This window comes from Condylostylus longicornis, unplaced genomic scaffold (assembly GCF_029603195.1).
Source record: "Condylostylus longicornis isolate FDR11 unplaced genomic scaffold, ASM2960319v2 ptg000135l, whole genome shotgun sequence".
Lineage (NCBI taxonomy): Eukaryota > Metazoa > Arthropoda > Insecta > Diptera > Dolichopodidae > Condylostylus > Condylostylus longicornis.
The window spans coordinates 8,009,403-8,025,499 of record NW_026578103.1 but is presented as its reverse complement, the minus strand read 5'-3'; the positions used below and the strand labels follow the sequence as shown (position 1 = coordinate 8,025,499).

The 16,097-nt window shown below is 26.2% G+C and overlaps 1 protein-coding gene across 2 annotated transcripts in view; it reads left to right on the top strand.

Moving 5' to 3' along the window:
* The window catches only part of LOC129615026 (putative uncharacterized protein DDB_G0286901), a 125,050-nt gene that overhangs the window by 65,545 nt on the left and 43,408 nt on the right, over window positions 1-16,097 (top strand). Inside the window, exon 2 of one of the 2 annotated variants that reach the window (XM_055530071.1) lies at window positions 5,470-5,820. In XM_055530071.1, the coding sequence (XP_055386046.1) occupies window positions 5,763-5,820 (58 nt within the window). In that variant the 5' untranslated portion in view covers window positions 5,470-5,762. Of the gene's footprint in view, window positions 1-5,469; window positions 5,836-16,097 lie in introns of both variants that reach the window. The other variant, XM_055530070.1, reaches the window with a different exon arrangement.

The following is a 16,097-nucleotide window of genomic DNA, read 5'->3' as shown; positions in this document are numbered from 1 at the left end:
ACAATGAAAAGCATAAAGGATTCTTTTCCTCTCTCCCATTTTTTCCAGTCTTTTGTTGTTTTCATTTTTCATTTTTGAATTAAAAATTTCTTTTTCAATAGAAAGAAAACATTTTTTTTCCTTTCTTATTCTTCTGTTCTTGTTTGCATTGTAGTTTTCCTAGTTTTAAAATTCACTTCGTTCCACTTTTGTTTTGCTTCGTTTCAAAAATCCTTTTAAAACTTTTTTAATTTTTTTTCTTTCCTTTTTTATTTTGTTAGTACATTATTTTGTATGATAAGTTATGCTAAGTAAAATCGGTTACTGTTACTTTAGAACTAACTACGAAAGAGAAAAAGAACGATCTTTGATTTTTTGCATAGCTTTAAGCAATATATTTGAGAGTATATTTGGAAAATAGAAGATGAAAATGTAAAACACATATTCTGGCGTATGCCAAGGGAGATTTGAAATAAATAGATTCAGTAGTTTCCATAAGATACTATTAGAATTGAAATTTTTATATTTTCAAATTTTTTTTTCAATAAAATTATAGCATAAATTTATGTAATGAAAAATTATTGAAAGCATAGAATTGATCGTGTATGAGAAGTAAATCGATAAGAGAACAGTGATTTTAGTCTATATAAGTGACATTAGTTTCACGATTTAACCGTTCCACTAAAAGTTTACATAAAGTTTACCGTTCTACTATTGAAATTTTTTAATATTCTACGTAAGTGTAATAGAATAAGTGAGAGTAGCCTCTCTAAAATTCTAAATTTTTTTAAATTAAATAAAATTTCATTGAATCAACTTCTAGATGTCAACTTCAGACTTAAAAAAAAGTATAGGCTTTATACTTATTGTAAATATGCAAAGCTAAAATTTTCATTATTTCGGTGGTAATTACGCTGGAATTGAATTTTCATTGGAAAGTGGAATTAAAAACAACATTTTATATTTCATTATATAATAAATTTAATATAACTGGATCAGTTCAATTCAAACGGATCAGTGTATTCTGCAACAACTGACGCCGCTTCCATATGTGTACAGAAAATTTTCTCAAGTGTCTCAAATAACTTTTTTATATCTTTTTAAAAAATTCCTTTATAAAATTCTTAAAACAACAAATAACTTCTGTGGGAATCTCGAGCGGCTGCCGGTTCCAACAAAATTACCCTCTACCCTCTTAGTCACATTTGCAAAAGTATTTTCTTGCTAAAAAATTTTTTGTAGATATAGAAAGATTTTACTTTTTAGAAGAAATTTTTAAATTTATAATACCTTAAAAATCAAGTTACTATACATAACATAGGCTACACATAGAAACATAAAAATAAGATAGAAATAACATAAAAAATATTCACAATTTCAACAATAATATTATATCGAATTTTTGTTGGAAAAAAAATGTTTCCTCAAATGCTAGTAAAATGCTATCTTAGTCATTTCTTATTGGTAAATGCAAAATATCATAAAATTTATGAATGTAACATGTTATAAAATAGTATTTACTTATGATTATATGTATGTATGTACATAACATTGAAAATAATGTTGAACACAGTATAGAAAATGATTTAACATTATTTTAGGTATAGATAGACGATAGAGTCAATTTGACTTTTATATTAATTTTGTTCCATAATTTGTACAACAAGTACAAGAGTTGATAATAATTTTTGATAAAAAACACTCGCATACATGTGTATACATAAAACAAATGTTGAAAGAGAAAAAATTGTTTTAAAAAAAGGTTTGTTCATACATTTCAAATTTTAATTTATGTGCTATTGCGCTATTCTTAATATTTGTAATTTAGTTTTTATCAGCTGCTATAAACGTTCATAATAGATAAGTAAATTACGGTTTGTTCGCTGAACTTACTATTCAAGAGGTTACTACTATGCTTCATGTGTTAAAGCTATAAACATTAATTGCGATTTTTTATGATATTTCGTAAGTATGACCAAATATCCCGAGTTGATGGAGCTAATTATACTAAATTAAGCAAAGTATAATGCAATAATTCCAAATTTTAAAAACATGTCAAACAAACACATTAAGTTTCGTCTGTGTTTGAAAATATGTTGTCTGCAATTGTCTCCTATTCTCCACTATTACTATTGCCGTATAAAAAATTCATGTAGTCCTAAATTTAGCTAGCCACGAACTTATAGGATCGCCATTCGGCAGATTTTAGAGAAATTACACCAGATTGCGACTCGTTTGTTTCTCCTTTTTCCAACAATTTATCATGTCAAATCTTCTTCAATTTCGTTGAAATTTTTTTTTTCTTCAATGCATTTCCAAATGCAAACTATACATGGCATATTTTTACAAAATCTACACTGTACTAAATTTGGCCGATTAAAAATGTCAAAATCCTAATACTGAGTATGGAGACATGCAGGCAGGTGCAGGTCCTGACTTTTATGAATTAGGAACTCAATATAGCTGTTGTACTTTTAGTGAACTTAAAGCGAATGTGCGTAATATAATTTTTTGAATTCTCTTAAATAAATGTACTAATAACATGTGAAATTATGACTAAAGTGTATTCAAATACATATAAAATGAATGTATGTATGTCAAAACATAATCTCATGTAGTGTAATAATTAAATTAAAATAAGAATTACTCCGAACCAACCCTTTTACCTTACCTATTTAAAATATTCACCTTTTATATTATTAATCTTTTTGAAAAACCTTTTTTTTTTTTAATTGTTCACATTTTCAACACAATTCATGAACAATTTTAATTAATTTTCCTTTCTTTCTCTCTCTCTTTCTCTCTCTTTAGTCTTTAATTCTTTCATTCTAAATGTCAATACTTTTTTTCTTTAGTTTCTTAAATTTTTGTCTTTTTTTTTGCATTTTAGTTCATTTTCTTTTTGCGATATATTTATAGTTCTTATGTATACGTATGTATATTTTATTATATACATATATCCATATGAAATATATCTGTTTGTATGTGGTAAATAATGTGTGGGTGGCTTGTTATAAAAATTAAAATAATTCTCTTGATCTTCTGAGAGTATAAAAAAATGTCACACTAGATTAAAATTTATAAATAATATAAAAACGTATATTAGTACCTATATGTATGTATGTACGTATGTGTACGAATATTGTATATTTTGTTATGAATTCACTTGGCGTATGTTTACGTTTGTGTACACCGTGCAATTTTCACTCTTTTTTATCTTTTATTCTGTTTTCCATTTCTTTCACATACTGACGTCATAATTTATAATTTGCTGACAAAATTATTGTTGTCTTGTCACAGAGATTTGACAACAATTACAAATTTATTTATATGTACCTATAATTCTACATAACGCAATCTACGAGTATATTTCGTTTTATTTGTATGTTATCTTTTTTATTATTATGTGTGTATAAAGCTTGAACTAATTTATAAAATTAAGGTTACTAAATGTACTCAAACTGTGAGATTAAGAAAGATTTAAGTTAAAAATTTTATGTAAAAATCGTATTTTTACATAAAATTGTATGTAAACTACATGATGGTAAATTAAAAATACAATTCGTTTTTCCCATGCTATCAGAAATAATCTTTCCCTATCCTCTCTAGTCTCCGATTTGCATCTTTTGTAACACACTATTAGACAAGATGTGTGAACGTATTTTAAAAAACTCTACCATATTTTTTAAATTATGAAATAATGGCAATCTTTTGTAATTTGTTTCATTCTATTTTGTTTTATCATTATAGATATATACACACACAGTTACTGCTAAATAAATGAATAATTGAATGACGATAGAAAAATATACAAATATATTTAAAAGCTTTTATAATTTTATTTTATTTTTCATTTTCAGTACCTTAAAATCATCTCATATAATAGAAATTTTTGTTCGCGTTAGGAACTGTAATGTACACTGTGATTATATAATAATTGTATGGATGGTATTGCAATAAAAAAAAATAAAACACTAATTAAGTGTAGTAGGGAAATTTTACTCTAAAAATTTTTGAAATGTTTAAATCAAATTCGATTCATAAAACTGTCGAATAAATGGTCAAAATCGATTATTATTCAATTTGTTTTTAGTAAATAGAGAAATAAATTCTTTAAATATCTGTTTTGAATTGTTTGCGGGTGGGATTGGGGGGGGGGATTTCTGAGAAACGGTGGGAGGGGACTCCTAGAAGTCGAAAAATGTTAATTTGTCTAATTTAAGTAAAAATTTCATGTTTTATAATTACTTGAAAATGGAAAACCTGACATCAACCATTATTTTGCTTTATCGTTATGTAGAACTACTAACTGAGAAAAAAAAGTTCTCAGAAACTAGTATAGAAAATCAAAATAAAAGACGTCAAATAAAACTGTCAGAACTACTATGAAAATGTAAAACATATTATGTAGCAAGGACAACCAATTTTACATGTTGCGATTATTTAAAGCAAAATAAGTTTATAAAACGGGTAAAGGAGAGATGCGAATAATTAATTACGATAAGATAAGAATTTCTTGAAAAGATAAATATCACCGGTTTAAGCATTCTAAGCAAGATCGACTTGGTACTTAATCGACTGATGTATTTTGTTTTCTCCATTTTTCAGACGAAGACAACACTGCTGATTTGCTGAACTCATTTATTATTTTATTTCAAACAATATTCTAAACTAAGTACATATTCTCTTTCTCTTTTTTTTTGATATTTACCATGTTATTTGTGTTTTGTACTTCTTCTCTTTCTGTCTTTTTCTCTCTTCTTTTTTCTATTGTCTATTCTCAGTCTCATTGAATTTTAATCTATTTATCATATAAAAGATAAACAATCACCTTTTTCTTTTTTGTTTTTCTATTTGTGTTTTTTTTTTTTTAATTTTGTTAAGATTCTACCTTGACAATAAAGTTTTAGTAAATTTCTTTTTTGTTGTTATTATTGTGTGTGTATGTATGTATTATTATTATTTCATTTTGATATTTTTATAAAGTTGGTTTTTATCGTTTTTCCTGTTGTCAACAAAATTTTTTTTTTTTTGTAAATGAGTGAGGCAAAATACAAATAATGAAAAGAGAAAAAGAAGAAAAAAAAAACAAACGGGCAGAAATATTTTGCTCTGATCTGAAGCTTTTTTAGTACTCGTTGCGCTATGATCATTTCGATCGCGAATTCCAATCAAGAAAGATTTTTCATTATAGTTTTTTTTGCTTCTTCGCTCTGACAAGACTTGTTTCTGATGAATTTCTGAAAAATTTTTTTTTCCATTAGTTATGAAAACTTTTGCTGTTTTTGTTTCTTGTGATCTGAATTTTTTTTGATATAAAAACATTGTACGTGTTAAAAACTAAATTAAATTTACTTTTTAAATAAAAAATAATTAAGAAAAAACGTATTGCAATTTATTTTTTAAAATTTTAAAATTAAAAATTTTTAATTTAAAGTGTGAAAACTTAAAAGATTGATTTTTGTTTTTTCTCTTTTCTTCTTCTTACAGATTTATTTATAGCCTATTAAATATGAAACAAGAGTAACAAAACAAGAAAATAAGAATAAAAAAATATTTGTATAAAAAATTGTGTTTTTTTTTTGTATAAATTTTTAATTAAAATTGTAAATAAGAAAAAAAAAAATTGTTTTTAAAATTAAATTACAATATTTGAGAAAAAAAAATTAATTATTAAATTAAAAAATAAAAAAAAATTATTTTAAAATTTAAAACGAAAACAACAAAACAAAAATAACACCACAAAAACGAAACTAGTAGAAAAATAAAAAATAAAATAAAAAATGGATATCGATGATGACAACATTGATTTATTGGCCTCAGCATCAGAAGTGCAGCGAAGTGAGTACATTAAAGGTGCTTTTTATTTATTTTATTTTTTTTTTTAAATAAATTTTTTGTATAAATAAGAACGGAATTTTGTATACACATACAAACATACACTTTAATATGAAAAAATTTTCAAAAAAACTCATATGTGAATTTTTTATAAAAAAAATATTTTTAATTTAAATTTATTTATTTTCATTTTCAAAACTCTATGATTAATATTTGAGATAGATTGTTTATAAGCACTTTATTGTTTAAATACAGCAGTACTTTGCCTATATTTTAATACAAAAATGAATTTCTTAAAATCTAGCTATTTATGAATAGGGTTTGCCACTAAAACTAAAAGCAAAAACAATAAAATACTTGTTTTTCTTGAAAATGGTAAAAACCCATCTTACATACATACAAACATACATCGAAATATTTAAGTGTGTTAAGGAGCACATGTCAATATCCTATGCTATAAAACTATATCGTTTCATTTTAAGAAAAAAATAGCTCCAATTAGATTTTCTAATAAAAATATTGATTAATTTGTAATTGAAATTCTGACATCGGACCATAATCTGCAGTAATCATTAACTAGCAATTAAATATAGTGAAATTTCTTGAAACTCAAATTTAATAACCTCAGATTAAATAAATTTTTAAAACTTATTTGCTTTCGAAAAAACTTACAATACTCTAAATAATACCGAATTTATTGAACAGTCGCATTACTAGGTTTAGAATATATGTATTAATTTTCTTTCCCATAAAGCATAACAAAAATTTTTGGAATCACTAATGAAATTTCCGGAAAAGTAATATCAAAATTTTTGTAGAAGTAATTTTTCACTTTGATTGACTTCCTCCCAACAGTATTACCGAATTGAATTGAATTTTTCTCTACATCCAAATAGATTTGAATGGAAATTACTCAAATATTGTAATATTCTGATATGGGGCTGAATTGATTTAAGAGGTATTTACTTTCTTGCCAGTTGTATTGAATGATTACTGATGTGGTAATGCAAACTGAAAACTGCAATATTATGAATGTAAAAGTTCTTAGACAAAAAATATTATTGAATGCAGTTTTTTATTTTAAACAGTATTTCCCGGTGAAGTATCAAATAGAATTTTTAGCGAGGGATATTAGATATTAACATTATTATAATTTCAAAGTTCAATGTTTTGTTATATTGAACAAATAATATGTTAAAATATTGAGCCTATTGCAATTATATGTCTCCATTTTATCTTATAAAATGTTAATATTAGTTCAGATAGGTCTACATATTGTGTTATTAAAAGAAATAATATCAATATAGTTCTACATATATATTGTGTACACACATATTGCAATAAAAATAATTATGTATATTTAAAGAGTGTAATTAACTCTTACATTAAATAACATGCATTTATAATTATTAATATTTAGCAATCATTTAGCTTTTTCAATGCATTATGAAAGTGAAATAATCATCGAATATAATTACAAATTAATTGTAATAGACTGTAATAATAAAATGTATTTGGTTTTTTATGTAAAACCATAAAACTATTAAATTTTTGGCAATTTTCCAAATTGATATTATCGTTTTGGTATTACAATTTGGATAATGTGTGGGTGCAAATTTTTCTCTGAATATTTATATAAAAAGAAATATGAACTAATCGAGTAAAATTATTGAATGTTAACATTTTATTAAAATATGATCGAACTGGCAGCTTCTATTAGTATTATAGGAAAAATTATTTTAGATATTTTTTAAATAGTAACATTTAAAAGGTTGGATAGGTTAGAGAACAATTTACACTTCATATTTTAAATAGAAGATCAAAGTGTAAACACATTGCTGCAATAATGACAAACAAATTTACCAGATATTTTAATATAAATGAGATTTTTGAGCACTATAACTAAAAATGGTCGAATTTTAATGCGATAACTATATATAATAAAAAAAATATTTACCATTTTATATTTAATAAAAAAATTTTGAATATTTTTATAAAAGTTCAATGTTTTAAATAAGCCCGTTTTTCTTTTTTTTTAAACTAAACAATTTATGAAGTCATCATCAATTTCAGTTTTAGTTAAAAATTTTTTTTAATAATACCAAATTTGATTAAACAGAAATTTTAGAAATTTCATTTTCATTTATGGAAATTAAATAAATTTTTTTTAGCTTACACGTAAATATCAAATTGGAAGAGACTTTATGTAATTGTGTGAGTGTTCGTTAAAAAGTGTATTCGAAAATTTATAGTTTGTAAAAAAAATTATTCCAAAAAATAATTAAAAAAAAACAAAAATTATGTCAGAAATTCTTTAATTTTTATAATTTTTGCTTCTCAATCATTCGGTCATTTAAACAATATTTTTTTTTTATTAAAAATTCTATATAAATAGTTTGATTTAAAAATTCTGTATATACGAGCATATTCTAAATTCTCATATGTGCTAATTGACAATTATTGCAAATACACCCACAGAACATTTTGCAATTTTATTGTGCTCAAAAATGGCATTAAAATAAAAATAATAAAAAAAACAAGAAAACAACATTTTTTTTTCTTATTATATAACAGTTTTAAGGTGAATTATGCTATTAGTCAGTTATCAAGTTGTTTAATCGTCTTAAAATTTTCCAAAATGATGTAATGTTCGGGGAATAGGAAGTAAAAAAAATATTAAATTGCATACTTATAATGTATACCTATTGGGACCTACTTGTATTAAAACTGAAATTTTTGAATTTAACCAATAACAATATATTTTAAATGGTCATAATTTCATTTCCTAGTTTATTAAGAAAAAAAAAGAACAATTCTACTTGAACTGAACAGTACCAAATATACCATATTTGAATTGTTGTATTTTTTATGAAAATTTTAGTTATACATATACTCATATACATACTTTATAATCCAATACTTATAAGTCTAGTAGATTCAAATATATCCGGAACCTTATAATTTTCTATACTTACTTATTAAATTATGATTGATTTCATTTACAATAAGTTTAAAATATTTGAAAATAAAAATTTAAGATTGCAATACTTTAAAAAGATTCTTTAAATAAACAAAACTGCATACATAATTAGTCTGCAAGATCCTTTAAAAACTTAAGAAATTCAGAATGATTAATGTGCTAAAATGGTAATGATAAGAAATTATTAGAAATTTACATTTTATATTGCACTTTTATTATTTTAATTTGCAAAGTAAACGCAATACACTTTTATAATTTTTTTATTAAAAAATTGCCTACTTTCAGGATGCTAACAAAAAATTCTATTGAAATTTGCGAATTTTTCCCTGAGGTCTCTTTTTAATAGGTTTCCTTTTTTGGGAATTAAAAGGCATTCCATCTTTTGGCATTTAAACGTCCAACTTTCTTCACACAAATCAAATCATACAAAATGTATGATAATGGTATGATAGTGGTATTACTCGTATATAATGCTATTTATGGCAATTGCTTAGTAAAACTTCGCTCATGAAGTCTATGCTTACGAACTTAAATATGCATAATCTAAAAAATATAGAGTTACACGCTTATTAAAATCAGAATATAAAATCTCCTTTTCCAACGTATCTCACAATTATAAAGTCAGGAGGGAAAAATTTCTTATTTTTTTTCTTACAATTAATTACTTGGGTAATGCATTTTGAATAAACAATAATAATTAATTTTATTAATTTATTAAATAAAAAGTAAATTAAAAATATGCAAACAAATAAAAAAAAACCTTAAACAGAACATGAAAATCAATATTTGCTAATGCAAAAAAAACGAGAATTTGTCAAGTAAAATTTGCCAGCAAAAGAATTCAAAAACTTTCATTAAAAAAAAAGGAGAGAACTTATTGCAATTGGACGCCAAATCTTTAAATATTAAGATAATTAAATTTTTAATACAATTATAAAGTTTTTGCATCATTTTATAAAAAATTCTCCGTCAAATATTTTAATAAATTATATTTATTTTTTTTTTTTTTTTAATTACGAATGACAATTTTGCATTCATTCAATTATTTAATTTATTTATTTTAGTTTCACATTTTAGCTCATTCATAACGAGATCACCATTTTGTATTATTTCATAAAAAAAAAATACAAATAAATAATGCAATTGTGTTATAATTATAAAAGGAAGAGGAAAGGACATGATAAAAAATTTAAATTAATTGGATTTTAATTGATTGGCTGCTATTTCAAAGAATAATACTCAAGATCATAAAATAATTTTAACAACAAAATTATAGTATTCTTACTTTCGGGCATCATTTAAATCATTTTCAATTGTGATTTTCGGTAGAATTCCGAGACCAATATCGAGAGTGATTTTATAGATGAGCGTAAATTAAATTATGTCTCTTAAACAAATTACAGGTTCTTTAAAAATGAAGGACTACTCAAAATTTTTGATTCTGCCAAAAAATACTATAAAATCCAAATCCGAATAAAATTGTATGAAAATTTATTTTTATAATCTACTGAGATAGATGTCTATGCATGTATTGCACAAAATTTCACAAAATGACGTCCAATATCTGCAATTTTAACTCGTATACGGGGTATACCCATACATACATTCATATAGTATAATAAAATAAATAGAATTAAATATGTTAAATACCTCGAAACAAGATTTTTTTAAAACGTTATATACGAATAACCCCCGAATTCAATAATAATTTATTTCAAATTTTAAGGAACAACGAAATAAAATTATTTTCATAAAAAAATCCATAAAATTTTTCCTTCTGCAAAATAATAAAAATTTATAACATATACAATAAAGTAACTAAATTTAGTAATTTTACTAAATAAATAAATAAATATTAAAAGAAACTAATGTATACATCATATGTGTATTAAGTTTACGATGCTGCTCACTTCATAAAAATGTGGGCGTCAATATTACTCGCTTAGTTCTTTTCAATTGAGGAGAAAACTTAAAGAATTGCCGCGCGTAAAAAAAAAGCTCATATATTTCAGTTTGTTTTTTCTATACCTCCCGCGAATGAAATCAAAATGTGTTTTTTTTGCCATAAAAAAGAAAAGAAGAATAACAAAAAAAAATGTTTGTAATACTTTATTTATGAATAAGAAAATAAAAACAAATATAAATTTAAATAATAATGAGACAAAAATCAAAATTATATTGATTTTAGCATCGAAGTTAATATAAAATATAATAAATTTTATAAAGACCTTTGATTAAATAATAAATTTTAAAAAAAATAAATAAATTTCCATAATTCTAAAGTAAAACTGGTTGTAACAGACAACAAGGAGAAAATCACTAGTTTATATAAAATTTAGATTTTTATTAATAATTTAATAATCACCATAAGTCTAGAAATAAATTTTAATAAATCAATTATAGTTAGAAAATAATGAATTCCAAAAACAAAATACGATCAATTTCAATCTAATTAATTGTTGATTGTTTAAGAATTTTATAATTTGATTTTAAAAATGGAATTTCCCGTATTATTTTAAATTCGTAAGATGATGGAGTCATATACTAGGTGTGTTTAAAATTTTCTTAACAAAATTTATGTAAGATTTTGTCGCTAACACTAAATTCATATACCCTAAAACCCGGTTAGCTTTACCAGCACAAAGTTTCGTATAATAAAATTCTTGTTATAAAATTGTTACAAACTATCGTAGAAACAAAAACTTTTACATAGACGTTTAGATATGATTTACACATTATTCAAATTTAGTATCTTGATTTAGGTAATCTTTTAAATCTCATTATCGCAAAATAATAGTAATAAAACAATTGGCGGCTATCGAAAAAGAATTGATTCCAGGAGAGTTTGCAATATCTATTAATATTTTAGATGGACTATATTACAATAAACGAGCTTGGTGGTTGTTTTAAAAAAATTGAGACCAATTGACATCACTGAAATTGAGAATTAAGAGGTTTCAGAACTGTTATTAAAAAGAATTATTGATTATCTTTCCTAATGTAATTTTTACGTATTTTTGTAACTACTGGTACACACTTTCTTCTTTTTTTTTGTTGTTAGTTTTTTACGTACATAATGTTAAGGATTTATTTGATGTTTTAGTTACTATAATTTAATTAATACGCAAATAGTGATAGAACCACCTAGTTTTTGTTATTTAAACTAATAAATATTATATATTTGTATATTATCGTACATGGAATAAAAATTTGGATATGTACATTTATATTTGTGTGCATTTAATAGTCCGTTTAAGCGGGTTCAGTTAAGTGCATCAATTGTGCATTTATGAGAATTCTTTTAATTGCCTTTTTGACATAGCTCCTAATTTTTACGACAAAATAGGCGAGGCAATTAATCGAGGCTTTATTGTATAGTTTTTAATAATTTTTAAAAATTTCGTTGATGTAAGAAATTTGTTGTTGTCATTGTTGTAATAGTTGTTGTAATAACGAAGTTGTTGCAAAATAAACTGTAGAAACAAAAACAGAGGTATACGAAATTTGTCTTAAAATTTTGTCGCTCCGTTTATGTTTTTTGTTTTTGTAATTTCGTAATTAATATCGACCTTGGCCTTGATTCAAATTTTTGCGATTGATTTTTTGTGTTAAAGTCCTTCGTAGATTCGTAGATTCTAAGGGAACCGAGTGGGACAGGAGCATCCCCCCAAGCCACCGCAGCCATTTTTGACTTATTGTAGCCACCCCACTCTCCCGTCTATAATATCCCCGTCCCAATCACAAAGCCGGCGATATCCCTAAGGGAGTTGGACAATAGTTCCCGAACACTTAGGGACCCATGTCCAAGACAATTGCGGCGCCGAACAGCCAGTGCCGGACAGTCGCAGAGAATGTGCACGGCGGTCTCATCGCCACCCCCACAAAATCTGCACAGGGGGGAGCCCGACTTCCCCAGCCTGTGCAGGTGGTATTTCACCGGGCAGTGCCCCGTGAAGAAATTCGCAATAGTGCGAACCCGGCTCCTGCTCATCCCCAGCAACTCCGCAGCGAATCCGCCGGAGCACGCCGGAACAAACACCTTCGCATGACGGCACCCCTTCGTGTCCCGCCAGTGACGACTGCATTCCGCCGCGAGTAGGCAGGCAAGCCTGGCCCCCACGGCGGAAGAAGGCAGACCACAGAAAGGCAGCGGCTGCACAAAGGCAGCCCCAGATCCCCTCCGCGCCAACTCATCGGCAACTTCGTTGCCCGCATGGCCACTATGGCCCGGCACCCAAATGAGCATCACTCTGTTTTCCGATGCCAATTCCATAAGTGCAGCAAGGCAGCTCCAGACCAGCTTGGATGTAACCTGAGCTGAACGGAGCGCCAGCAGTGCAGCCCTGCTGTCTGAGAACACATAGATGGTGCGGTTTCTATACCCCCTTTCCAAATTGATTCTCAGACAGATTTCTATTGCATGTATTTCGGCCTGGAACACTGTGCAATACGGGTCAAGGGTTGCATATACACGCGTGTCCGGGCGGACACCGTATACGCCCGAGCCCACCCCCGACTCCGTTTTGGACCCGTCCGCATACCACACGCTCGAACCCGACCTAAGTACCGGACCACCCCGATCCCACGTCCATCGATCAGGAAACAGAACCCTGTACTTGTGGTCGAAGTTGTACCGCGGCAGACAGGTATCTGACATGGTTATCCTTAGAATCGGATCGCCCTCAATGAAGTCTCTGTGAGTTCTGTGGGCCAACTTTAGCCCTGCCCCGTCCTCGCCAGAGAGAAGTCGGTAAGTCACCAGCCGAGCTTCCTTCAATATATGGAGGTGCAGTGGCGGCAATCCGATCATCACCTCCAATGCAGCGGTGGGAGGTTAAAGTCCTTAGATTATAAAGGTTTTATTTCTACTATAGTTAGTATCCATTCTTCACGTATAGAATGACTTCTACTAAGAAATCAATAGAGTCATCAATATAATTTATTTAGTGCCAGCCACTCTGTAATAAATTGAGTTAGGGTTCGTTTTTCATACTGAATATTAAAAATAGCTCTGCTTTTTTACTTAAGAATTTTAGTTAAGGATAGTATATTTTGTCTGCATTTGAAAATTTTTTATAATGTTCGCTAATCCACACAAATATTCTTCATTTAAATTGTTTTACCAAACATTTTAAAGTTTTACTTTTTTGAATTCTGACTTGTTCATTTTTCAATATTTACGATTTCTTTCTGATTTTCAAAAAATGTATGGCTATAGACTAGCCAAAAATTCCAAATAAATTATTTTAAATTTTATGTTATCTTAAATTCATAATGTAAAACAACGAAAGCACTTATTTTTTTTGTAAAAATAGCAAAAACAAAAACACAAATAATAATTTTTTTTTCTTAAATCAATTAACTATTTTAAAAATAATAATGTTTGTACACTTAGTTTTTATCTTTTAAATAGAAAACCCATTAAAATTTTTCCTTAATTATTATTTTATTTGTTTTTGATATCATCATTTCCTTTTTAAAAAATATTTACTTAAAATTGAAAAAATATTAAAATTTGCAGTTCATACTGTCATCAGCGCTTATGTTTATATAACGAATTTACTTTATGATGTTATTTTACAAAAATAATGTAGCTAAAAAGTTAATTAAGCATAAAATTGTAAAAATTTATATTGAAAACAAAGTCTTTCAATGAAAAATGTGAAAACCACTACAGGGTGTGAATACACAATACGCAGCCGGAATCCAAAACTGCAAAAAATTGAACAAAACGCATTGATGTTAACAAATAGTTAAAAAATCGCAAGAATGGAGAATCAATTAAACGATAAATTCTATTCTGAAGAGAGCTGTTTTTGAAGAGACTTATTTAAAATATTCAAAAACAAAAAATATCAAAATTAGCGAAACATGGCTGACAGCAACTGCCAAAATAGAAAATGAAGTAATACTGAATAACTATTATTGTTTCATGGTAGCGATTCCACTTAATAGTTTCTCATCCACTTTGCAGTTTCTCATTGCACATTGCACAAAGCAAGCACTTCTCAGTGTGTTTAGGGCATTAAAATTTAAAATATAAATTTAAAAAATTCTATATTTTTCAGTAAAAATTTCTCATTTTTTGATCAAATATAAAACAACACATGAAATGACTCATTTCATTATTGTTTCAACAAATTTTATTTCATATATAATTACGAGATCCATATTGATCTCTCTTATTTATCATGACCTGTAATGTAACCTGTAATTTCATTTAATCGTGAGAAAACTGATAAATAATTATTTTAAATGTATTGTATTGCAATGTTCTTTGTAAAGTAACCTAAATTTTTTAAAAATTGTTGAATACATTGAGTTTTACACTTACTTTATATATGTGGATGTATGTATATAAAACCTTATAGAATGAAATATAAAAATTTAAATGTTTATTATGTATTGCACTATCTGAAGAGTGTCTGTAATTATTTATCTGTTTATTAAACAGATAAATAATTACAATATCTATGTATAAACGAAATAAAAACTTAATAAAAAATAACTACGTACGTACATGTGTACGTATAAATAATTAATAAATCAAAAAAAAAGAAAAAAAATTACAAATATTTCATAAAATATTTTTTAGCGCTTAAAGCAATTTTGTAAGGAATATTGCATATTTTATTGTAATAACTAAGTACTTATTACAAGTAACTTGCAATTTTATTAACAATCAGGTGTAAGAAACTAAGATTGAATGCATAAAATTTTACAAAGTAATCTTAGAAACGCAATTTTTTTTTATTTTTGTTATTTGTAAACGAATAACTTGTGAAAGAATAAGTAAAAAAAATTTTAAGTTGTAAAAGTACGGTGATGTCATCCTTTGCTTTAGTGGCTCGTTTTTTTTTCATTAAGTATATAAAATTTATCTATTACACATTTTATACTATCTATGTTCATACAAAATATATGCAAACATGAAATGTACTTATGTAAGTTTAATATACATACATACATACTTAAATACAAGCATAAGTAACCATTGTCTTATTTTTTTTTGTAAAATAATTTTCTTTAACAATCAAAATTGCGCGTTGGTTTTTCTAGTTTTTCTTTTCTTTCTATTTTGCTTCCTCTATTCTTCTTCGATCCCATAATTCTATTCACATACATAATATACATTTGTATAACGGTATAAGTTCTTTTAATAGTTGGTGTATTTTCCTGAATTTAAAGATAACAAAGAATAGCTAAAAAAAACAAAAAAAAATAGTGAAAAAAAATCTGAAAAATAAAAAAGAGCGGTTATGTTATGAAGACACTATATATATTATATGTATGTTAATAA